This window comes from Colletotrichum truncatum, assembly GCF_014235925.2.
Source record: "Colletotrichum truncatum strain CMES1059 chromosome Unknown Contig_0010, whole genome shotgun sequence".
Classification (NCBI taxonomy): Eukaryota; Fungi; Ascomycota; class Sordariomycetes; order Glomerellales; family Glomerellaceae; genus Colletotrichum; species Colletotrichum truncatum.
Genome location: NW_027222407.1, coordinates 1,460,086 through 1,485,372, shown reverse-complemented (window position 1 = coordinate 1,485,372; position 25,287 = coordinate 1,460,086). Strand labels below are relative to the sequence as shown.

The 25,287-nt window shown below is 51.2% G+C and overlaps 5 protein-coding genes across 5 annotated transcripts; 2 read left to right on the top strand and 3 right to left on the bottom strand.

Annotated features, from left to right (window-relative positions):
• Window positions 1-651: 651 nt before the first annotated feature.
• Window positions 652-1,856, bottom strand: CTRU02_213845 (tetrahydroxynaphthalene reductase; the record flags this gene model as incomplete). The annotated part of the gene is made up of 3 exons (XM_036731103.1): window positions 652-917; window positions 1,147-1,617; window positions 1,748-1,856. 3 exons carry the CDS (start codon window positions 1,854-1,856, stop codon window positions 652-654), a joined length of 846 nt encoding a protein of 281 aa, XP_036577188.1.
• Window positions 1,857-2,604: 748 nt separating this feature from the next.
• Window positions 2,605-2,966, top strand: CTRU02_213844 (uncharacterized protein; the record flags this gene model as incomplete). The annotated part of the gene is made up of 2 exons (XM_036731102.1): window positions 2,605-2,799; window positions 2,859-2,966. The coding sequence occupies 2 exons, from the start codon at window positions 2,605-2,607 to the stop codon at window positions 2,964-2,966; spliced, it is 303 nt and encodes a 100-aa protein (XP_036577187.1).
• A 629-nt stretch (window positions 2,967-3,595) lies between these two features.
• On the bottom strand, window positions 3,596-7,365 carry CTRU02_213843 (polyketide synthase; the record flags this gene model as incomplete). The annotated part of the gene is made up of 4 exons (XM_036731101.1): window positions 3,596-3,742; window positions 3,819-5,597; window positions 5,676-5,930; window positions 5,998-7,365. 4 exons carry the CDS (start codon window positions 7,363-7,365, stop codon window positions 3,596-3,598), a joined length of 3,549 nt encoding a protein of 1,182 aa, XP_036577186.1.
• Window positions 7,366-9,097: 1,732 nt separating this feature from the next.
• On the top strand, window positions 9,098-10,750 carry CTRU02_213842 (benzoate 4-monooxygenase cytochrome; the record flags this gene model as incomplete). Its single annotated transcript, XM_036731100.1, has 3 exons — window positions 9,098-9,163; window positions 9,235-10,510; window positions 10,569-10,750. 3 exons carry the CDS (start codon window positions 9,098-9,100, stop codon window positions 10,748-10,750), a joined length of 1,524 nt encoding a protein of 507 aa, XP_036577185.1.
• Window positions 10,751-12,598: 1,848 nt separating this feature from the next.
• CTRU02_213841 (AMP-binding enzyme) lies at window positions 12,599-24,714 on the bottom strand (the record flags this gene model as incomplete). Its single annotated transcript, XM_070206139.1, has 6 exons — window positions 12,599-15,534; window positions 15,587-17,368; window positions 17,426-20,386; window positions 20,440-22,855; window positions 22,913-24,208; window positions 24,265-24,714. 6 exons carry the CDS (start codon window positions 24,712-24,714, stop codon window positions 12,599-12,601), a joined length of 11,841 nt encoding a protein of 3,946 aa, XP_070060171.1.
• Window positions 24,715-25,287: the final 573 nt, after the last annotated feature.

Below are 25,287 nucleotides of genomic sequence, written 5' to 3'. Positions count from 1 at the left end.
AAACCCCTGTTCAAGTATCTCTCACTTGTGTTGGCAGTCCAGTACATTACCGGAATACCTGGCCGAGGGTGTTTACTCACCCTTGAGACTCTAGCACGCCCGGGCCGGTCACGGGCTCGGACGTGTCCGGCCGCAGACCTTGAACGATATTTCGTTGATTTCCAGTGTGCATGGATGTCGTTTGTTGGCTGCGCATTGTAAACAACTTCATGCAAGTCTGGTCTAACAGAGGCATCTTGTCAACTTGAAGTGGCAAACCTCACGAGCAACTCCCGCATCCTTCGGACTGCCCCCCTTCGCCAAGACATCCGCCGCGACCTGGCACGAAAGCAGATTGCCGGACGAGTGCCGGACCATGACACCGGCAGATACATGGGGGTTTTCGGCATCATTGTCTGAACACCAGAGAAAGTGAAGTAGAAGATGGGGTAGATGGAGCAGTTGTGGACGGAGGTGGGCAGAGAGGGATGGATGGAGGTGTTTTTTCACTGCACTTGACATGTACAATTTGACTCCCAGAAAACAGTAGTTGCCAGAGCTTTTCTTTTTTTGTGTGTGTATGTGGCAGATAGTGAATAACATGTGTCAACTATGGTCACATTCTATGGACACATAGAGTTTAACAGTCAAGGTGACGAGGTTTACGCGGTCCTACAGAGGTGCTCCGCCATCAATGCCGATTACTTTGCCGTTGATCCATCCCCCGTCGTGGCTCGCCAAGAAGCAAACCACGCGAGCCACATCAATCGGCAACCCAACCCGATGAAGCGGCGACATGGACGCCACGGCCTCATCGACCTGCGCGTCCGTCAATTTCTCTCCTCCGGGAATATACTTGCGCGCGTTCACGTGGTACATGTCGCTTTTGATGCCACCGGGGGCGACGCAGTTCACTGTGATCTTTTTGTCGGCGCAATCTGAGAACGTGCGAGGATCAGTAGCCGCGGCAGAGACGAAGGTTCTGAAGCAATAGGCAAGGAAACGACAGAGAATGAGAAAGAGTGATGAAGAGTGAGAAAAAAAAGAGAGAGAGAGAGAGGGGGGGGGGGGGGGGGAGAGAGAGAGACAGAGAGAGAAAATACAGGAGAAAGAGAACATATGCCATGCCACGCCATGTCGAGAACGTCAAAAGGCAAACAAACTCACCAACGGCCATCCCCCTCACCAATCCCTCCACTGCCGCCTTGCTCCCGTTGTATAACGCATGCCTCTTCACGCCCTTGGCCTGCGCCGTGATGCTACCCATCAGGATCAAGCGGCCCCCGTGTTCCAAAGCCTTGTACGCCTCCTGGGCAACGAAGAACTGGCCCCGCACGTTGAGCCCGAACACGCGGTCGAACTCCTCGGGAGCGACCTCGGACAGATGCCCGAAGGAGACCACCCCGCTGTTGGAAACGACAATGTCGAGCCTGCCAAACGCGGCCCGGGCCTCGGCGAAGAGACGGACGATTTGCGGGATGGACGAAACGTCGGCCTGGACGGCGACGGCTTGGGTCGGGACTGCGTGCAGCATGGAGACGACTTCGGCGGCGTGCGAGGCCGAGTGCGCGAAGTTGACGATGACGGACGCACCGCGGCGGCCGAGCTCGAGGGCGATTTCGCGGCCGATGCCGCGGCCTGCATCCCGAAGGGGTTGTCATCAGCCATGCTAGATTTCGTCTCGGGGGGACGGTTTTGTCCCCGAGGGAAGGGGGAAGAAGGAGTGTAAGCGGGGAGACGGGAAGGATTTCGGGGGAACGGGCCGTACCGGCTCCCGTCACTAGGGCGACTTTGCCCGTCAACGAGGCAGCTTCCGGGCCCAACGGGCCGGGGATCTCATCGTAATTCACAGTCGTAGAAGAGTCAATCTGAGCCATGTTGGTCAACAACAGTCGAGGACGGGTGGAATGGTTAGCAGTTCTGGGATAAGCGGAGAGCAAAAGGATGGGCTCTCGTGGTTGGGATATACGATGTACGTGGTACATACGCGAGCGGCTGCAGCGCGATACTCCGGCCTAGAAGAATCACAGCATTCTCCGACATCGATACCAAGCCTCCAATAATTACGCTAAACCAGACAACTGACAATTCACAAACCTTCGAGGAGAGAGCATCCCCTACGTCGAGAACGTTAGCGCACTTGTTTCAGCTGCTACCGTGACCCTTACTCCCACAGCAAGCTTCCGCTTCTCTTACTGCACTAGGAGTGCGATGCTCGCGAGATAATGACGCACAAGGCCATGTTTGTGAGTCGTTATGGAAACTAAATCTTGCGAGGTCCAGCTGTAGTCTGCAAGCGGCACTCGTGGTGGTGAATCAGAGAGAGCTAGGGCGTTCAGACCGGGCTCTTAGTCTGCAGTTGCGGAGGAAACGAACGGATGAGCCTATGAGGCTTGTAGGCACACCGAGGGGGTGAGAGTAGGACCGCGGCCGTGGTGCGAGAGCTTTTCCGACATCGAGATGGCACGAGGTTGGTGTCGAGGCCGGGCTTGCCGAGTCGCCTCGGCAAGTTTATGATGCATAACGGCGGTGATCCAACGCACAACCTCTGTAATGGTGTAGACCAAATAGCTTAACAAAAAGTCTTTTTTTATTTTTTAATTCGCTACACCCTTGTTCTCAGCCATGGTCCGTTCCCCCGTGAGCCTCCTCCTGATTCGAAGCATCACCACCACCACCACCACCAAGAACGGCATGGGCACAGTGACCGTACTGTACGACAAACACACCCTCCAGATCTCGACACCTTCAACTGAAGTGAGGAGGCGCAATCCCAGCTTCTGGGGTATTTTAAGCAGGGTTGTAGCAATACCCTTTTCGGTATGCTACTCGCCAGGGAGATATTCCGCGTTGCCGGACGAGATAGCTGGCCATGACAGGCCGACTGCTTTGCCACCTTACGGCCAACCACAATGAGCGAGGAGACCGGTATGGAACGGTACAAAGTCCACTACGACGAGGACGGCGACAGGGGTTTCGGATTGTAAAGATCTGGCACTTGGGTCTGCGTGCGAAATTCGTGATTGAGGTCGAGCTGACCGACTGAGGAGTTTGGTCTGGGTTATATTGGACGCAGGAGAATACAATGTTGGACGTGTTCCGTAGCAACGACGTGAGAAGAGTGCCCGTGGAACAAACACGGATAATAGATCTGAAGAAAGAATTCTTGAGTATCGTGCTGTCAGATGGTATCTTATGGGCACCATGGGCCCCGTTGTACGGTCTGCGTTAGGTGTATCTAAATATACGAAGAATACAACAACCATCTCTACAATTGTGATGCTCCTAACTCAGACCATCTGATTGGTCAGTTGATATGGTGTAGAGAAGTTATAGTCTCTCCCTAGCTCTAATGGCTCTCTACATCTTTTGTCAAGTCAAGGAGTGTAACTAGAGCAAAGAGTCTCCTTTTTAATGGATAGCATTGGCTGTATTCGGGATTTACGTACAGGCCCGTTGTGGATTCTGTAAAAGACGAACTTGTTCCTGATTGGATCTGGTCCTCGACGCGTTCCGCGTGTCTGTTTTCCAGGACATTATTAAGCATGATGGGAGTCTGTAGTACGAAATACGAAAAAGAGACCGAGAACGGAGAGGCGGGAAATCCATCTCAGTCTCAACAGGTCAATCCGTGACTATATCCTTCAGACCGTGAGCATGACGCATCACTCACTGGTCGTGCAGAGTCCATATATACCGGGTTCGCCACAGCTTGAAGCCCCTCTGCCACGAACGATGCTAGTTGCGATACGAACGGTTGTCTCTGTGAGGCCTCTTGGTCAGCACGGGGTCGAGCGATTCATGTGAGAAAGAAGTATGGGTAGGATTCGCAAGTTTACCATTAACGAAAAGTGATGCGCCCCGTCCACTTTGTGGCACACAATCTCCGCGCCAGGAAGAAGCTCCGCCCACCCGTTCGGCCCAAAGTCCGTCCTCTGCACCGTCAAGAACTTCATGCCCTCCGTATCATCCGGATGCGGCGGCAGCGGCGGCGCCCCCGGCCGATCCACCACGCTCTCCCCGGCCCAAATCACGTCCACCCTCAGCTCCTCCCCCGGAGACTTGGCCAGGGGCGTGGCACAATACTTCTCCAGCACCCCAATCGTCCCCTCAAAATGGGGGATCAACCAGGCCGGCACCGCGCCGCCGCCGCCACCGACCTTGCCCTCCCCCCAACCCCCCAAGATCCCCAAGCTCTCGCAGTACTCAAAGAAGTGCTTCGGCAGCCTGTCCATCCCGTCGAGAGGCACCGGCGCATCAATCAGTACCAGCCCCGCCACCCGGCACCCTCTCTCGCGCAGCATCTGTGCCGCCCGGAACGCCAGCGACCCGCCGGCGGACCAGCCGCCGAGCACGTATCCCCTGCGAGAAGAAGGCGGCTGCCGCCGGAGGATCTCGGGCAGGTAGCCCTCGCCCAGCAGCCGGTCGAGCGGCACGCGCGCCATGGCAGCTGTATCGCCGCGCAGAAACGGGCAGACGAGGCCGATGACGCAGACGTCGCGACCGACGTGCGGGAGGGAGGCGTACGAGGCGGCGCTGCCGGAACCGTCGGGCAAGAGAAAGAGGAGTGTGTGCGCGGTCTTGGGGAAGCCCTGGAGGACCACGGACTTGCACGGCGGGATGGGGATGTCCTGTGCGCCCCTGTCGGCGGTGCTTGGGAGGTCATCGAAGCTCCAGGGTGTCACGACGATGCCGTTTTTCGACGTCGCAGGCGATGCTTCCTCCGACCGGGCCTCCGCTGTGCTACTCGAGTCTTCACTTTTCCTACTCCGAGGGGCGCTCTGGCTCTGTGCTGAGGATGAAGACGGCCATTTCCTGCTCAGATCGTCCGGCGACACCGGGCTCGGCGGGAACACTCCCGGGCCGGCCCTCTCCCCCTTCGTCTCTATGCTCAGCGCCATCGTCCGCGGCTTCGGCGTCTGCATCGGACTCCATAACACGGCCGTCTGCGGCGTCCCGGGCGACGTGGCGGCTGTCTGTGGCGACCTGGGTGCCAGCGCAGAGGCCGTCCTGGTCTCCTGGCTCAGCAGACTGCTAAAAACGCGGCGTGGGAACGCGTGGACGGAATACTGCAGAAACGCAGCCACGATATTATCCTCCTGTAGCACGATAATATCGCCCACCCACTTCCGCGTCCGGTCCACCTGCTGCATACGCACGTATACTGTATACTCTTGCTTTATATCAATAGCCTCGAACAGGAACATCTCATCCCAACCGTGATTAATATACACGGTATGGGCTAGGTCGGTCGCGTCATCGAGATTAAGGCAGAACCCAGCCGGCTGGGTGAAGGCGTCTACTACGGCCGGGTTAGCAGTAAAGTCGCCGTGACTAGCAAGGTCGGCGGGGAAGCCGACGACGGCAGCGATCTCGTGCGTGCGCGGGTCGAGCACGAGAGATCGGACCAGCCGGTGGTTGCGGTGGAAATCAGCCAGGGAGGAGACTAGCCGGTAGGCCATGTCGCCCGAGATCCGCGTGGTGCCGGCGCGGGCACGCAGGGAGGACACGTTCATGCGGTGGGATTCGCCCGAGGAGTATTGTGAGAGGAGGGCCCGGACGGAGCCGTCGGTAATGCGGACGGTGCACTCGGCATGCTGTTGAGGCTTACCGGAAGGCTGTCATATACATCCACATCCGGTCAGACTCGGTGTATCAGAACGCTAACGGGAGATCAGGTAGTAGGGACAACTCACGCTCACGACGGCGAACTTGCACCGCGCGGACTGGGTAGGCCAGTCGGCTTGGGCGTGGCATTGCAGCAGCTGCGACCCCGGACCGTTGTCTCCAGCAACCAAGGCCTTGCTGACGCCCATGTCGGCAACGGTGACAAGGTAGTCCGGCGTATGATCCGGCCTCCCCGGCGCACCGAACGTGCGTTTGCTGTGGCGGGACCGCAGCTTCTGCACCATGTAATTGCCCAACGCCATGGCGATGTCGGCAAAGACGGACTAACGATCGTCCATGTCAGTGTCGCTTGTCTGTCGGCCTAGCTTGGGACCGTGGAGGCACACTCACCGGCGTACACAGCCGCTTCCCCTCTACCAGATGCCCCTGTACCGCTTCCCTCAGATCCAGCCTCGCCAGATCCGCCTCTGTGACCACGTACAGCCCGTCTCCCATCATCAATTCCATCTCCGTCACGACGCGGTGGACTGTCGTGCTCTCCAGACGGTGGCTTTTCAATGTGCGCGGTCTCCGCGGCCCCTTTTTGGCCTTCCTCAGCGCCACGGCGATGGATTGCTCTGCGGACGAAGCCATCGGGACAACATCCAGCAACGGGGTGCCGCGCTGATCCGTCTTGACATGCTCGCAAACCCATTGTAGCACGAGGTCCCAGCGAAGCGGTCGCTGAAGCATATCCTCGACGGCGGTGCGCATCAGCGAGGCGAAGTTGCCGGCTTCGTCCGGGGGCTTGCCTGCCGAGGCGGAAATCACCGTCAGTCGGGCGGGCTTGCTCGCCTCCGTCGGGCCCAGACACTCCAGCAAGTCGGCGACGTCCCCCTCCGTGTAGAGCGACGGACTGTGAAACGGCCCGAATATCGGTATCGGCGCCGCCCTTACCCCCGGCACCGCCAGCTCATCAGAGTCCACCAGCTCCGCCAGTGCCTCCGGCGGCCCCGACACGGTCACCGAGCTTGGCGTCCATGCGCTCACCCAGTACGACCTCATCCTCGCCGCCTTGGCTCTGCCGTTGGTCTGCTCCCCGTGCGCCCAGCTTCTTCTCGTACCCGCACCCTCGCCGCTCCCGGACTGCTCCAGGAAGACCCGCAACCCCTGGAGCGTCCGCTCCTCCGCCGTCGACACCGCCATGCTCCAGGACTGCTCGGTCCCTGACGCCGGCGCCACCTCCCGCGCCGCCCGTTCAACCATCAGGCCCACCCGGAAGGCCACCCGGACTGCCTCCACGCCCAGCGGGACCAGCTCCGCCAGGTCGGCGCTGCAGCCCACCGCTACGGCGGCCAGCGCGCCGGTGCAGGCACCCACGACGATTGCGTCTGCATAGTCTTTGGCTGACGAAGGGGGGCCGACATGCCGCATGAACAGCAGCACCTGGTACGCGACCAGCAGCGCCATGTCCAGAGGCAGGCAGCGGCGGGTATCGTCGCTGCGGAAACGCCACTTCGACAGCAGATCGGCCAGCGTGCCGGGGAGCCGTGCGTGGTCGGCCTTGGCAGGATCGATGAGCCGAGCCATGTCGTGCTGGAGGGCGATCTCGCAGCGGTGGATGAAGAGGGACATAGGGGACAAGGGATTAGGGGAAGGGGACTGGAAGGCTTCGTCATCCAGCAGGTGCCGGAGGTCGCGTTTGGGGACGGTGTAGGCTTGGTCGCCGAAGACGAAGAACGTAGGTGGCGGCTTGGAAAGAAAGGAGGAGAAGGCCATAGTGTTAGTTGTACTGGTGATGGTATCAGTTATCCTGAGTCTGTCGACTGTCTGCAGTTGAGCGATGTTCTGTTGTATCCATACGCAAGTTGCTATCGACACTTGCTGCGAACTTGTACTAGAACCAAGAGCGGCTCCTGTCGAGATGGTTAATAAAGCGTATCTCTTGTCATCTTACAGCGGCAAACCGAACTTACAGCCTCGCAAACTAGACTAGACTCGTACCTAAAAGCACCCCTTATTCAACATGATGCAGCATAGCTGCCTTGCAATATAACTAAAGTCGTACGTAAAATGCGAGGTCATACGTAATTCAATAACAGAATAACCCTCCTCTAATTACTATCATCAGTAGAGGAATCGTAGACACTAATTATTGTAATAACCTCATAAGGGTATTATCAACATAGTTGCACCATCTTCACAAATAGAGTTAAATAAGCGCTTGGAGAGTTTTAATTTTAATCTGAGTTGGTGGGCGAGGACTGTGCGAAGCTTAAAATGCAGACTTAAGTTGCCCATTGAGCGGAATGCCACACTCCTAGCTAGGCATGAGGTACAGAAATATGGTCGTGATGTGGATCAGCTCAATGTCGTTTTTTTGAGGCTGCCTATCGAGAAGGCTAGAGTTCTCCTGGCCTTGCAGCTGAATCCTGATACTGATTCCAGCCCGGCTCCCGGAAGGTGCTGGGGACCACCGTTCCGGCGGAATGCTCCGCGAGCTCCGGGAGCTCCGCGAAATGCATAACCTTCCGCCAGATGCTGGCAAAGAGCCTGGCTGGCGACGGGTGCCGGCTCTCCTACAGGGAGAGGTGGGCTTCGCGCCAGCCTACTCGCTGGGCCAAAAGCTTACCTGAGGCTCTGCAAGGACTACTACTATGTGTACACCACGGCCACCACCTCTTGGCCTCGCTTGAGTAGGGTTAAACTCAGATTTCAGCAACCACCAGTCTTTTTATTTACTTGTATCATACCATTGAGTCGTACTTGCGTCAATATAACCTTTTGTATCGCATATGAGAAACACCCAACGGTCAACGCTCATACCAAGCATGCCAATCAGAGGGGACCCTCGGGAAACTCGTTGCGAGAATCCGAGCGAGATATTGCCATCAACCACCCACACCGACGAACCTGTAAGAAAGTTTCGGTCAGCGCTTGTCTTGTAGCCGGATTTAGGTCCGATTCGCAGGGCGGAGTGCAATAGAGATCATCCTTTTTACTCAAAGTGTAACGACGTTCGCAGGGTACGTATAATTCAGGCGTTACACCAGATGAACTATAGTGGAATTTTTGATCAACGTTACTTAAAGTCTATTTTTTTATCTTTGGACTTTAAGTCTGTGAGCCGTTCGCCTCATAAGGTTTTCCTCGATTGCGTGTTAGTGGCTACGGAGTAGAGCCTTCTCATGTCTGCGTGTGGGCTGTGAACCTCGCACACCGGACGACCCCAAACGTTCCCCGGATGGCTACTCCGACTTGGCTGCTCAAATGGGATACTATAGCGACCATGGGATGCGCATCCACCTCGGTATGGTTTGTTGAAGACACTTCCAAGAGACTTTTTAGATCACTGAGGTATTCGTCTGATTTTATCAGGGGTTTCCAACTGAAGATGAGGCAATGTCAAGTTAGAGCCCCCGAGCTTATAAGTGATGTCCTCTCCTGCCAGGAGTACGGCAGTTATGGTATTTCTGATGGCTAAGAGTTTTCTTTCATCATCGTGCCAAAAATGGATTACATCAAAACAAACCCCCTTTATGTCGGAGGCGCGGTCTTATGTGTGGTGCTGGCTACAGTTCGTCATTCTGACAAACCCGCAACGTACGCATACGCATTGAGCGACCAGCAGCTGACAGAAAATATCAGTACGTTTATGCCGGCCTCTCAAGTCCCCTTTCTCACGTGCCGGGCCCGTGGTACACAAGATACACCACGCTGGTATCCACGTACTATGTCATTACTGCACACCACCCTAAATGGGTGCACTCACTACACGCGAAGTACGGCCCTATAGTTCGCTTCAGCCCGCACGAGGTTGACATCTCTGACCCGCCGACATGTCAACAAATCCATAGCATCAAGGGCGGGTTTCTAAAGTCGCCCTTCTACTCACTCCTCATTACTAACTCCTCAAATATCTTTAATGAGATCCGCGTGGAGACCCATCGTAAGTATAAGCGTCTCTTGTCTAACCCCATGTCCGAGACGGGTCTAAAGACATTCTTGCCTCGGATTGATAATAAGGTGCGCCTTACTGTTGAGTGTATCCGTGAGGAAAATGAGACTCGCGGTGCTGCGGATATTGCCAAGTGGTTCATGTTTTTATCGTTTGATATTATCGGCGACCTGGTTTTTGGTGAGGGATTTGGCCAGCTTGAGAGTGGTGTGGTGAGTAATGTCTGGCTCGTTTTAGCTTTCAGAAGTGAACTAATGAGGGGTTCTAAGGAAAACCAATCTGTCAACGACTTCAGCAGTCTCGGCTTTGTCGGTGGCCTACGCTCAATGTTCCCGACGATTTCCTGGTTGTCTCTATACCTGCCTATCCCCGTCTTCAGAAACGCCACTAAGATCCAGTACCGGACCTTTGACTACGCCCAAAGGGCGCTGGATCGCCATGCTAAGCGCGTTGAAGAGGTTGGTGAAGATGTAAAGCCGACCGTATTTTCCAAACTCTATACGGCCGGGGCCGCGGAGACCTGGACGCCAATTGAGGTCCGCGACAATGCCCAGCTTTTTATTGTTGGAGGCAGTGATACAACGGCCAACACGCTAATCTATCTCATATGGACGGTGTGCAAGATCCCGGACGTTAAGAAGAGGCTCCTCGAGGAGCTAGAAACACTATCGGAGGACTTTGGCTATGACGAACTCAAGGAGATGCTGTACTTGAACTGCGTTATCCAGGAGACTCTACGATTGTATACTACACTTCCCTGTGGACTGCCCAGAGTTGTTCCTGCCGGAGGCTCGAAACTTGCGGACTACTTTATCCCTGAGGGTATGACGGTCACGACGCAGGCGTACAGCTTGCACCGCGACGAAAACGCTTTCCCCAACCCGTATCAGTTTTATCCTGAGCGCTGGGAACACATCACTCAGGAAATGAAGGATTGCAATATGGCGTTCGGTAGAGGATCGAGGGGTAAGTGCTTATCTAATCCCTAAAGTAGAAGTTGCATAGTTCTGACGTTCAAGTCCAGCGTGCGTGGGAAGTTATTTGGCTTGGATCGAGCTTCGCTTGATCACTGCCCGATTTTTCCGCAACTTCCCTAATGCGACTGTCTCTGAGTTGGAGGGAATGTGTGACAAGGACATGGAGCCTGCCCTGCACTTCCTCATGGCACCTAGTGGTCACAGATGTTTGATTAAGCTCAATGGCTGAATCCTGTATATAATGTTCGCTTGAAACTATCAGGCTGGCTAGCATTGGCAGTAATTTCAAAAGACTCGATTGTCATCTTAACATACCAAATAGTGAAACAAACATATACCCTTGAAGTAAACAAGGTGTAAGTGTCTTTGCATAACGAGCTGAAGAATTGTTTTTATCTAGGCTAGTATTCTTTTTAATGTCTAGAGTTTTGAGTAGAAATTATTTAGGTACTGAAACAGGTGCTGGGCCCATGGCAAACTATGAACCACAACACACCCAACCTACACAAACTACTTAACTCTTGGGTAGCGCACGTAGGTAGCGAATTGCCAATTCGCAGCCACGGGCCCTGGAACAAAGGAAATAATGTTTTCCCGATAGCTGCCGGTATTCGCAGACCTAAACAGAAGAAACGAACAACGAAAAGGCCCTAGATTTAACTGTTCAATTGGGAATCCAATAATGAGGCTATTAATAAGTTTAGATTTTAAGGGTAGGTTCATAAGTTTGTTAACAGATTCCTAACTATAAACGATTAGAAATTAAGTATTAACCATTTGAGTTTCCTTCTTTTAAAGAGATTATTGATTAATCTCTATATTATTTAAGATTGTTTTAATAGCTAGTTTAAAGAAGTAGGGCTTTCTTTAAAACTTATTAAGGTAATAAAAGGTATAATAAAAGTTTTTATTATTCTATAAAATCTTTTCCTATAGAATAAGAAGTTACTTAAATAGCTATTCGAGGTGGTAGAAGTAGCAGAGAAGTCTTTACTTCTTACTAGAGTTAAAGACGAAGTTGCTAATTATATTTACGACAACATAGTCAAAAATTAGATTATTGACATGGCGGTTGCTTCTGAGAATTCGTTACATCTTCCTACTACTGGCGAAGTCAACTGCTGTGAATATAATAATGACATACGCTTTTAGAAACGAGTCTCCTACGAACTTGGGTCCAAAGGGCTGTAGCTTTTCTTCGTTCTATCACCGCTATTTCTGATACGACCACCTTTTACCAAACACGCATTTTCATGACAAGACCCGCCAAACTTCAATGTACAGCAACATACTGTTGAGGTCTCCAATCATGCATCAGCGGTCGGAAAGTGAGACGGCGAGCAGGATTCATATTAAGGAAATAGAGCTACCTTTCTCACCACAAAAGGCATAGGACAAGGCCTTGGATACTTTCGTTAACGCTCTTTTGCCTGGTACAACGATTTGAACAATCACTCAGTTCTGGCAGTTTTTTTTACTCACGTCTCTCGTCAATTCATTTATGACCGCTCTTTCAATTTTCGTCAAAGTCTTAGCGATGTTGGAGATATTTTGTGTACAGGCAGAGGTAGTCTTGGTTGCTTCATTGGAAAAATGACTGTGCTGTGGGCTTTAAGTTGAAGGCTGCTCCTTCAGCTGGGTTCGTGGCTCCAATGCGGATGATGGAGTTGGCAAAGCCTAAGTAACTGGATCTTGGAGCATAGACTACGGGATCGCAAGGTACCAAAATGCGACCAAAGTGGAGAGGACTTCTCTGGGAGTGACGTTCATTTCTGGCACTGGGGTCAACTATTTCATACCATCTGCTTTAGGGGTATTTTTAAAACTGCTTGTTGAGCAGCACCATTATCATTCACTGCAAGTGCCTTACTCTCGAGGGCTATCCTCCTCCTTCACCCACGCCTTTTCTCGCCTTTGGAATAATCATTTTCATTATGAATGGCATTTTGTTACAGCATTCATATGATACAGCGGGTGTGAGTCTCACATTGACTAGTCTAAACACGAACAAGACCCCAGCGACTTCATAGCATTGCAAGTAATCAAACCCAAATCTATTCAGAATACACTAGGTGTACTACGAGCCTTTTCTGTCTGGTACAAGTAACGGATACTTAACCGCCGCACCAAAAGCAACCTTCTTGAACCACTCACTCACGGTCTTCTGCAGCCCCACCTGCTCAGCTGCAGCTGTCCAGGTTTCTACGTCCAGGCTCTGGACCTTTGATGCTGGATCACTACGAATGAATTCTCCCATCTCTTCCATGGATAAGTTCCGTCTGCCGATCTGATGCCTGTAAACGATTCCTTGGGCCGGACCTTCCATAACTTCATGAACAAGTTTTTGGGCTATGTCTCCAGCCTCAACAAGATTCAATTGCCCCTGCAAACTAGGAAAAACGGGTACAGCCTGCAGAAGGCGTGAGTACTTGAGAAGATTTTGAAAGAGGTCAAACTGAGGGTCTTCGACGCGGTGAATGTTTGAGGGTCGGTGCACCCATACGGGGAGGCCGGTACGTTCGCTAACTCTTTCGAGAAATCTCTCGCTAGCCCATTTAGAAGCAGTGTAGCCATCTGAGTTGTCTGTAGGTGGCGGGAAAGGCGCGGCTGAGATCTCGTGGAATGTTTCCAGGCCAGTGTATAACGAAACGCCGGCCGTTGAGACGAAGTGGAAAGGTATTTGGCGTCTAAAGCTAAGAGCCTGACGAACTAGTTCCACAGTTGAGCCAAAATTGGCACTCTTGATGCTCCGATATGACTTCATGTGCGAGACATCTGCTCCATTGTGGATGATTGCATCTGCATCTGAAAACACTCTCTGAACTGCACTGTCGGAAAGGCCGAGTCGAGGGGCAGTAAGATCTCCCTCGTACACCTGAACCTTTCCAGAGGCCATGAACGGTTCAAGAGTATCTTTCTTGCGAACGGCAACGCAGTAGATGGTCGAAACCCTTTCGTCCCTGTTTAAGACGTGGAGTAGTGCTTTCCCCAAAAGTCCTGTTGCTCCCGTTAAGACAACAGACATAGTGGATTTGTTTTGCTGGGGAGTTTTGTCGGTTCGTTGCAGAAGGTTTCCTGAAAGGATGTTTTCAGGATCAGTCTCCATTTCCCAATCAATTTGCCCCTGTTCAACAAATTTCTGATCGACCAACAGGGCCATCTTGTCTAGAGTACTCGAGTCGAACAAAGCCACCAGTGGGAGATGGACTCCAAGTATTTCGCCAAGCTTCTTTTGCAATACGACAAGAAGAAGCGAGTTACCCCCAACATGGAAAAAGTCGGAGGATCTCAGAACCAAAGCGTCCGAACTAGATGGTAGCACCTGCAACCAGACATGCCGCAGTCGCAACTCAATCTCTGACCACGCATCGTTTTGTTCAGAAGTCGAAGCTTGAAGCTGGAAGTGAGTCCCGAAACCTTTCTCTGCTGCTACCCGGTCTATCTTTCCTGAGACACTTTTCGGAATTGATGCAACAGGCCGAATTATTCCAGGCTTCAAAGGTCGAGGTAAAGAGGCTCTTTGCAGAACACTATGAAGGAAGTCTTGTCGGAGGTGTTCAGGAAAGTTTTCGTCAAAAACTGCCAGAGCGACAAGCATATCGGAGACTGAACTGCCCTCCCTTTGCTCCAAAGCCTTGTGGTGGAATACCACTGTTTCAGCCAGCCTGCCTTCCCCTGCACGTAGAATGGCATCTTCGATATCGACGAGGTCAGCTCGATTGCCTCTGATTTTGATCTGTGTATCACCGGCAATTCTGCCTTCGACAATGAGTTGCCCGTCGGGAAGGATTCGACCGACGTCGCCAGTGCGGTGAGCGGATGTCCACCCCTGAGCTTCAAACTCTTTAGGGATATTCTTGTGTTGGAAGAATTTTTCTTGAGTAAGTGAGCTGTTTTCGAGGTATCCTACCGCAACTTTGGGACCTCCAACAAGTATCTCACCAGGCATGCCAATTGGCAGGGGTAGCAGATTTTCGTCAACGATGCAGATTGAGCAATTGGGAGCTGGAAATCCTGCCGGTATGCGACTTCCTGCGGGTTTCGAAGCGAGATCTTGATAAGGTAGTTCCCATCTTGTCGCGGAGCATGTTGTCTCAGTTGGGCCGTAGGCGTTATACACCTTCAGGCGCGGTGTTCCGAGTGATGCAAAGGCAGAAAGCAAGCTGGATGTGACCTGCTCTCCACCACACACTGCCCGACGCCAACTAGAGCGACCAAGGTCAGTGCCGGCAAAGTTTGTCCACGATAGATATTCTGAAGGTGTGGCACCAGTGAAGGTAATGCCATGCCTGCCCATAAGCCTGGTAATAAACGCAGCATCGCCACGATGGGCCCTCGGCACCATGTGCAACGATCCTCCGTAGGCGATGGCCGTAAATATTTGTGTTAAGGACATGTCAAATGTCAACGCACTTTGACACAAAACACGCTCTTTTTCAAAGTCGTAGCTTATTGAGGAGAATTCGACTTCGTGAACGAGGTTCTGGTGGGATAGGACAATGCCCTTCGGAGTGCCGGTGGACCCGCTTGTGTATAAAATTGCAGCCGGATCTTCAGGCTTGGTATGAAGTGTGCTTGGGGCTGCTTTTGGGCTTGTATTGACATCTTTGCAGGATGACACGTCGAGAACGGCCGTCTTGAAAGATTCAGCTGCCTCTAGGGACAGGCTATCCACAAGAACAAGACTCGGTCCGCAGTGTAACACGTTACTCTGGAGACGTGTCATAGGGCTGGCAAGGTCCAAAGGGAGATAAACACATCCAGCTTGCCATATAGCAAGTAAAGAGCACACCCAGTCTGCAGTTGGCTCCTGGAAGACCCCAACCACAGATCCGCGTGAGACTCCAAGCCCAAGAATGCCGCTCTTGATGGCGGCAATTCTGTCAGACATCTCTCTATAGGTTAGAATCGTACCATCACCCCCATTGATCGCAACACTGTCAGCATGATTAATCGAAATCTCAGCCACACGTTGAGCCAAAGTAGCAGGCCATCTTGTTGTTTTGATATCTCCTATTCCTTGTTAACCACTTATCCATTAATGAGTTCATCAACAACAACTTACCTTTTACCAAACTCATGTTTTTGAGTGAATCGAAGCTGAACAACGACGCTGAATCAATTTCTACGTTCTCAGCGTTAGGCTGCGCGAAGGACTCAACCAAATGCATGTAGCTCTTCATTAACAAGCCGCAATCTGCTTTACTGTAGAGGCTCTCTTGGACAGCTAGTCTGATGAACGTTTGCGAATTCTTAGAGTCGATGATATCTAGGCTCACATCGTAAGCAGCTCGTGCGCCTTGATAATAGCAAACATCGAGAACGCAATCGCCAAAACGCTGCGTCTCCTGTGCACCTTGTCGATAGTCGACGAAAGCCTGGAACACGGGGCTGTATTCTGCCGAGCGTGCGACCCCGAGTTTACTCAGCAGTAACCCGAAAGGAATGCCTGAGTGGGCCATGGCCTCTTGTGTTTTCTTCCGTGTATCACTTGCAACATCTCCGAATTTGTGCTGATGTGTTGATTTGAATCTTAGTGGCAACAGGTTGAGGTACATGCCAATGGAGTCAAGGGAATCATCGTCCAACCTATTACCGTCTGCAATACCGATGCAGAAATCGTCTACCTTGGCCATACGAGCAAGCATGATGCGAAAAACGGTTAGGTAGAAACAAAAATGTGTCACACCGAGCTGCCGACACTTTTCACGAACCATGGCAAAGACTGAAGGTTCTACCCGACTGTCGATCTCAATAGTGCGGTATTCTGTCAAGGGACGACGTCCATTTGCAGCGTTAGGAAGTTGCATGATCGGGAGCTCCCCGGAGAGATCAGAAAGCTCCGTCTCCCAGAAGTGAAGGGTGTCAGACCATTCTCCAGTGTCAGCCCTCAGACGCTGCCTTCGGGCAAAGTCCAGATATTGCAAAGGATGCTCAGACAAGGCTTCACCCCTGTAAATAGCTTCCAATTCCGCCAGAATGACTTGGAGACTGATTCCATCCATGTTGATGTGATGGAATCCTAGCAAGAGATGATGCTCAGTCGGGGAGCTAGATACGAGAACGATGCGGATAGTCTCTCCTCTGTGAAGCTGGTATGTATATCCGGCTAGGTCCTCGATGATAGCAGGCACCTCATCAACAGACGCAAAGACTTCCTCAAGATGCATTAGAGGGGTTTTCATCATCACTTGCGTGACCAAGCCGCCATTAGATTCCTGAATTGCTGTGCGGAGTCCTCCATGTCGCTCAGCAACGGTTTGAACGGCTATTGAAAGCTTGTTCACGTTCAAGGACCCAGTCAACTGATACGCTACTGTGTTGTTGAGCGTCGTAGGGTCTGACATGAGAGTATGAACGAACCAGAACATCTCTTGCCCAAATGAAAGAGGATAACGATCCAAATCCTGTTCAAAATCGTTGTCATCGCTGTAGGTAGGTGAAATACTGTGAGCTCTCCGTGCATCTACGTCGTCGTCTGGATCAAAGTCACTCGTTTGTTTTGAGGAGTCCGAGGCCGGTGATGAGATGGAACTTGAAGTGAATGTCGAGCTCTCAGGAGTTTTCTGATCCTCGGCGCCTAAGGAAGCCATTTCCAGACGTGGTACAATCTTTTTGTTGACTTTGGACAAGGCGAGGTCAATGATGCCCATGATAGTAATGCCGCCCATGATCTCAAGTGTTGAGATACTAATATCGAGGGCCTTGAGAAACCAGCTCCTCACTTCGACAGCTATTAAAGAATCAAAACCAAGCTGACTAGTGCTCGAACTAAGAAGTGCCGATTCCTTTTCCATCTGGGTAGCTGAAAGGCTCAAGATGCTCTGGAGCTTCTCAAGAAATGAACCTGAATGTACAAAATTAGTCATCCCTGAGTTTTCTTGCGATTGAGAGGAGATCTTACTTTTAATTGCGTCCTTGGCCTCCGTGACGGATGTAGCTGACATTAACTTTTCACGGGGGGTTTGTTGCGAATTGTTGTTGTTTCCCTTCCCTGAAAAAGTCTCGATGGGGCCGTGGATGATCAAATGAGATAGTCTAGGGTCGTCCGCCCAAAGGGGTTTGGTTGGGCTGTGAGCAGGGAATCGCTCGGCGCCAATAGTGATCTCGTGGTCCATGTTTGAATGACAAGGACTTGCCAAAATTGCCTCCGCAAACGCATGATGGAAGTCGTCCTCAGATATGCCCCTGAATCCGTTCTTTTGCAATTTCTCCCGCTGGGCCTGGCTGAGTTTATCAGATGCATAGCCAACCCCGACAACACGGCCGAGGTTGAGTACAGATGCGGGATTGCCCAGTTGCCTCCTCTGCAGAGCGAGACTTCTGACAAAAGAATTGGCTGCAGTATAGTTAGACTGTCCATGACTACCGAAAACGGCAGCAATGGAAGAGAAAAGAACCAAAAAATCCAATTGCTCATCATTCTCGATGAGAATCTTGTTCAAGTTGAGACTGCCATTGACCTTGGGTCTGGCAACTTTAGCCATCTTATCCGCATCCATGTCTCGTATAGACGCGTCATCTAGAACCATGGCACCTTGAGCAATCCCGGCAATTGGAGGAAGTGACTCTTTGATCTGCTTGTATGCTGCAGCAAGACTAGTCTTCTTCGTCGCATCACACGGAATTACTGTGACAGTGGCATCTTTCTCGTCGTTCATTGCCATAATCCAGTTCGAGTCAACATCGGGATTGCGGCTGCTCAGGACCAAGTTCCTCGCCCCTTTGCCGATAAGCCATTCGCTGAGCGACAGGCCCAAGCTACCGGTGAGACCCAGCAACCAGTATGTGCGGTCTGGTTTGATATATACCTGGGAATATGTTGGTACAACGCGTGCCATGGCATTGTGAATGCCGCCCCATTGAATAATCTTCCTATCTAGGTTAATCCTGTCTTCGCCGAAAGATCTCAGCGAAATGACGTCTAATGGCGAGGTTGGAATGCAGTGCGCAAGTTGGTAGGCATCTTCTAGCTGTCGGGATAATGAAACGACATCGTATGATGGATTAAAGTCATCATTTTTGTTGTCTGGGGTTACTCCTCTTGACTGGCCTCCGACGCCAAGGATTGGTCTTGAGTCGATAATGCAGGTAGACGGTGACAGGCACTCGCGAATAGTGGCACTGACTGAATCATCGAAGCGACCAGGCATAGACAGGTCCACGAAATAATCAATCGCCTTCCCAAGCTTGGCCCTCAAGATCCTTTTCGGCAATGATTGAGGTAGATAAATGGCCCCTTCTTCCAGAGATGTCGAAGTTGTAATAGTACGAATGCTCCGGCTTTTGGCGAGAGAAGTGACGGCCGAGATCAACTCTTTACTGGGATTGTGTAAGAGAAGGCGTTGATTATCATCAACAAAATCAAGCAAATATGTCGCTTGTAAAATAGAAGCCATTTGAGTTAGCAGGAGCGACGGGATGCAGTCTTCAGCAACACGTAAGACCGAACATTGAGATACTCTAACAGTTGAGGAGCAACTACGTGCCAGAGCCAGAACCAAGTTTTCACTGCCAACCAACTTTCCAAAGACAATGTACGCCTGGAAGAGTCCCGCGCCGCGTCTTCTGACAGGCACTGGAAATGCGGTGGAGTATTCGACTTTAAGATTGACGAATTTGGAGTGTGAGGAAACGCCTTTGTCGAAAGCGTAAAGTGCATCCTGTTCCAACCAACCATGTGGAGAAAGGCGGACAGAATCAACACCATTCTTGCGAGCGATGGGCCTTCGACTGGCATTGTACCTGTCATCTAGGGCGCGATTCGCCACCAAGCGTGGAATCAACAGATGTCCCTCTTTGTAAATAAGCTCACGCTCAAGAGACCACAGTGGCTGACTTGCAGAGCTTTCTCGGCTCAATTGAATGGCTGCCTCATATTCAAGCAAGTTCTCAGATATGACAAGTGCGTCTGGCATACTGCCATCTACAAAGTCAATTGATCTGAGGCGCGACTCTGGCGATTCCCAAAGGGCGGTGCGGAAGAAGCCGATAGTCATGTTGGCGCCCGGGCATGCGTCTTTCGCGTTCTGTGTAATCCAGACAGCCATGTTACAACATGCTAAGATATCCTTGAGGGCGCCGAGTCTTTTGTCAGTGATGTTCTCTATGACAGGCCCGTCAAGATCTGCAAGAGACAAAATCGTGGACCCCGAATGTTGTTCTTTGCTGAAGTCATCAAATGTCTGGATGCAGCGGACAGCCCTATAATGTGTCTCAAGACCTTCGTAAACCTTTATGACAAGTTGAGCAGTCGCTGCGGTTGCGCCTCCCACAATGACTAACTGGGGAAAAACGGACATATTTGTAAGAGGGTTGCGTAACAACTGCATTCTATCGTCTGTAGCCTGTGCAGATATAACTGAGAGAGGGAACGGGAGGCGGTCGAGATCCGGTGTGATGGAATCTATCTTCGAAAAACCACAGCGCTGAAGCAGTGAATCCCACTCCATTGGGCCGACACATGGCGAAAGCGATCGACCTTCGGCGTCACCAATCCACCACTGTGGAAGTGTTCCAAAGACAAATCCTAGTCGTATAGGATCGTTGTCCGTGATTTCTAACATTATGAGATAACCTCCCGGCTTAAGGAGCCTCCGAGCGTTTGAAAGTGTGTTCTCAAGGTTGGATGTGGCATGAAGCACTAGCGAGGCGACAACCAGATCGTAAGAATGGGCCTCGAAACCTTGAGCAACTACGTCGCATTCTGCATCGAGTTTCATAAAGTTCATCTTCTCAACGTAGTCTGAGAAGACATCACGTGCCTTCTCGAAGAATCCAATAGAAATATCTGTGAATGTGTAGGTCCCAAAGGTGGAGCCGATTTCCTCAAATATCGTCTTCGTTGCGCTTCCAGTACCCGCTCCTGTTCTCATATTAGTACATCGAAGTCTCGTCTGAGAGGGTCCCAGGACTTGCCTATTTCGAGAATGTTCATCGCTGGATATCTATGGGAAAGTTGCCCGACCATTCGAGCTAGATAAATGATGTAGCTTCGATTTGTCATTCCATGTGTGTAGTAATCGTCTAGGAGCCCGTCCCGTAGTAGATACTCAAGCATCGTACCGCCACTTAGTACGACTTGGGCAACGTTCTCTCCCACAGCCTCAATTACCTTCCTGTCTAGACTCTCTGGGTACCGCGTCTTTATTTCAGCAGCAACTTCAAATGTGTCCTGTAGCCACTCGCTCTTAACGTATGGATGGACACCAGATTCGACGAGTTTACGAACATGGGCTAAAAACCTGAAGTACAGATTCCAAGTGCCATGTTGACGTTGCGGGTGACTTTTTGGGACTGCTTTCTCAAGCTGCGTCATGTAGTAAAACGATAAGCGTTCAAGGTCTTCAGATAGCTTGAAGTCAGCTTCTGTTGCCCGCCCATCCCAGCAGACAGCTGGTGCGTTTGGAGAAGCTGGAGCCCAAGCGGTGCTGTAGAAGAGTTTTACATCATTTTCCGCTGTCGCTGGAGACAAGGGTGTACATTGAAGGCCTTCAATCTGCAAAAGTCTTTCTCCCTTTTGTGTGTAAAGATCAACATCACCACATAATCCTGCTTCCTCACGGTCAGGAATCAATGTGTCAAACTGAAGGTCCTGAGAGACTTTGCTGAGAGGCAAAGCTAGCGTAGCGTTCATGCGAAGTTTCTTAATTACTTTCGGGACATGAATAGTTGAAAGGCGGCCATCTTCCGGATGGCAATAGGCTAACAAAATTGTCTGGATTGCGGCATCTAGCGTGGCAGGATGCAACAGCATCTTTCCATCCGTCGTAGGAGAGATGGAACCACGTGCAGCGCTGAGCTTTCTTTCCGCATTCTTAATGGCACGAAAGCACCCAGTATATCCATAGCCTAGATTACCCCAAGCATCATAGAGGCGTTGGCTATCAATTGAGTTCATCAGCAAGTGTTTGCGATCAACAAGTGGATGAAAGTCAATCGGTGATGAGTCAACCTGCAGCGCGACAGCACATCTGGCTACCAGCGAAAGATTGTCGCCAGAGGTGGAGTACAATGAGAACGTTGCGGCAGTCTGAGTGCTGCTGTTGCGACGCACTTCTGTCATTGTACATATTGTTTCCACTCCACGACTGTCTTGTGGAATTAAGAGTGCCTGCAAAATCTTCAAGTCCGTTATCTCGATTTTCTGTACGACCTGGACCTGCGGATGCATTTTGCGAGCCGCTTCTATTGCCATACACAGGATTCCAGCTGCTGGAAAAATAGTTTGGCCTTGAACCTTGTGACCTGCAAGCCAAGGCATTTCTGACTCAAGGAGTATATTCCTCCATCTCATGTCCAAATCATTGCTGTCTGGAAGGGGATTGCCAAGTAAAGGATGGGTTGGATGTTGACGCGTGCGAAATGTTTTGGCGTAGCGCGACTCGTGCCAGTGTTCCATCTCATACCCCCAATGATACGTTGGTAATCTTTGGAGGGCCTTGCCTGCGACTCCGGACATAAGTTGGTTCACCTTAGCCAAGTTAAGGTCCAAACCAGCCTCCCAAAGCTGACCAAGACCATTGCGCATTGTGTGTATGCTCTCCTCTCCTCTTCTAAGCAGAGAAGCGTAGGGTACATCAATGTCTGGCCAGACGCTCAGCAATGTCTGTAATACAGGAGCTCGAAGAGCAGGGTGTGGGCCGACCTCTAACACAAGGTTAAAAGGACCAGCATTGTGGCAAGCCTTCTCTAAAGCGGGTGAAAATAGCACAGGATGTACTAAGTTATCGTTCCAGTAGTCCATCGAGAGCTGAAGGTTGCTAGCTTCTTGAACATTGACACTAGAGAACCATGGAGTTACCGTCTTCGGGTCAGGAGTAAAACCAGGAAGACTTCGTAGTGAGTTAAGGTACGCAGTTGAACAAGGATACATATGATGCGAGTGGTATGCTTTGTCGACCGACAGCCGCTTGGGATTCAGTGATCGAGCTCTTAAATCCTGTTCGGCTTCGATGATGGCATCTTGGTCCCCAGATAGAGTGACGCTGTTTGGAGAATTACTTGCTGCAACACAGAGCCGATCTTTGAATCTTGACTGCGCACAGAACAAAGAAGCGTCCGCATAAGACATGGAAACTGCTAACATGGCACCCTGTTGGCCAGTAGTGATGCCAGCCAAGTTGGTGTGCAAACCCCTGTAATATGCCGCAGCTAAGGCACACTCAGCTGTTATATATCCAGCAGCATAAGCAGCGGCGATCTCTCCAGAGGAGTGGCCTACGACAGCGCCGAAGCAAACTCCGGCCTCTAGAAGTATATCCACCAAGATAATCTGTGTTAACGTACAGAGCGGTTGTGACAGGGCTGCTTTCATCGTATCAGAAGCGCTGGGCTGAGAAAGACGAGTCAATAGCTGATCTACCATCGACCAGGTTGGTCAGTCACGGACAGGAATTAAGCTCATCAGAGCCTCTTCAAGTTCATGAGCCCTTTTTCGTGCCCATAACGAGTGTTGGAGAATCTCAGACATCATGCCAGGAAACTGGGCGCCTTGGCCGGTAAAGATGCCTAGGACTTTTGGGGGTTTCTGTGCTGGTGCTACTGCTTGTCGATCCCTACACTTTTCGGATAACTTAGATGAAAGTTCAGCAGGGGATGATGCTGATACGCTTGTTCTGTAGGCGAATGAGGATTTGTGGTACATGGAGACCAGCATGTCATGGAGGCTAACATCCAAATGTCCGTCCAGCCAGCGGCGGTAATCTTCAAGACCGCCGTAAAGCGAAGACTCACTCGTGGCCGAGAGGATGAAAGGCGTGAAGACTGGCGGTTCTTTTCCACGCTCATTGAACGTCAAATGTTCGTTCTCGAAGCTTTCAATTATGGCGTGTGAATTTGTACCACCGAACCCGAAACTGTTGACGCTAGCTCGTCGAGGCTGGCCATCGGGGAGTGTGGGCCACGGGAGAGCAGTGGTGGGCACCATCAGGTTGCGATAGAATTGTTCAATCTGAGGGTTCAACTTGTTGAAATGTTTGTTTGGAAATATCGTTTTTCTCTGTAAAGCGACAGTGGCCTTGATAACACCGGCCAGGCCAGCGGTTCCTTCTGTGTGGCCAATTACCGTCTTGACCGACCCGACGTAAAGCGGATTAACGTGTCTTTTCTCCTGTTCAGTCCCACCGCCAAACACGGAAGAGATGGCCTTCGCTTCGATGGGGTCACCGGCCGGAGTGCCGGTGCCATGAGCCTCAAAGTACTGACAACCATCTCTGATGGGGTCAAGGCCAGACTTTGCGTAAACACGACGGATAAGGGATGCTTGCGACTCTGCACTAGGGGTTGTGATGCCATTCGTCCGTCCGTCTTGGGAAACACCTGTTTCTCGTATGACGCATTCAATGTAGTCTCCGTCTGCTATTGCGTCGCTCAAACGTTTCAGCACCACAGCAGCTACGCCATCTCCCCTGGCGTAGCCATCCGCGTCTGCATCCCACATACGACTTTTACCCGTAGGCGAAAGCATGTTCAGGTTGCTTTCGGTAATGTACCACTCGGGTCCGAGAAGTAAGTTTGATCCACCGACGATGGCTAATTGCGTCTCTTGCAGTCGTAATGCTTGGACTGCCTGATGAAGTGCAACTAGGCTGGAGGAGCAAGCGGTGTCGATGGTCATAGATGGACCGCGCAGGTCCCATGTGTAAGATATCCTGTTAGCCATTATGCTACGACCCACGCCGGTAGCCTGGAGGTGTTATCAGCACCAGAATTCATGCAGTACACGAATGATATTGTGCTTACCTGATACCTGGGAGCGCTGTCGATATCACCCATTAACCTATTCTCGTAGTCTCCACACATCAAGCCGACATAAACAGCGGTGTCGGAGCCTTTCAATTGGCCAACAGGAATGTTCGCATTCTCTAACGCTTCATACGTTGTCTCAAGCAAGAGACGCTGCTGAGGGTCCATGGCCAAGGCTTCCATTGCCGTGATGTTGAAGAAGCCATTGTCGAAATTGCGTACATTTTCCCGAAGGAAATATGATTTTCGGACATTGGTGTTTCCATGTGCCTGCGGATTCAGGTTATAGAAGCCATCAATACTGAAACGTTCCTTTGGAATTTCTCGGGAAAGGTCTGGAGGGTCACTCAAGAGATCTCCGAGTTCCAAGACTGACGATGCTCCAGGGAAACGACAGGCAATGCCAACAATGGCAACTGGTTCGGTTTCAGTAGAGGCAGATGACATCTTTGCTTGAACACTGATGGATTCAAAACTTTAGTTAATGAGGCTAATCGAGAGGTTATCTGTAGGGATCGGAACACATTTATAACATTTAGAGATACAGTACACCTGTTTGATATGTCTCTCACTTCTCATAACCTTCAGCAGGATTGGGTTGTCCCATTAAATCCATGAGGTCTCAAACCAGTTCAACCTTTTGTAAAGCTAGTTCATGAACCACGGTACGTAGCGTAAGCCAGATAAAGACCGGTACGGGGAGGGATTTGAAGCCGAAAGTATCATACCTGTCCCGGTTGTTGACGTAGCAAATGTGACACGAATGAGTCGTGATTGACCCGTAAGCTCTGTAAAACAATTGAACCATCGATGTTATCTCGCGAAAAGAAAGTTTCTTAAAGTCGGTGGTTTTTGTATGATTGTCACCTGTAACAAAGTAAATAGTTACTAGTGAAACGTAAGGTTTGAATATCGAAATCACAGTCAGTGATTTTCACTCCATTGGCTGCTACATAACAATCGAAAGACAACACCGATGTGATTCTGAATACCTCCCTGAATTACCGCGAGAAAACGACC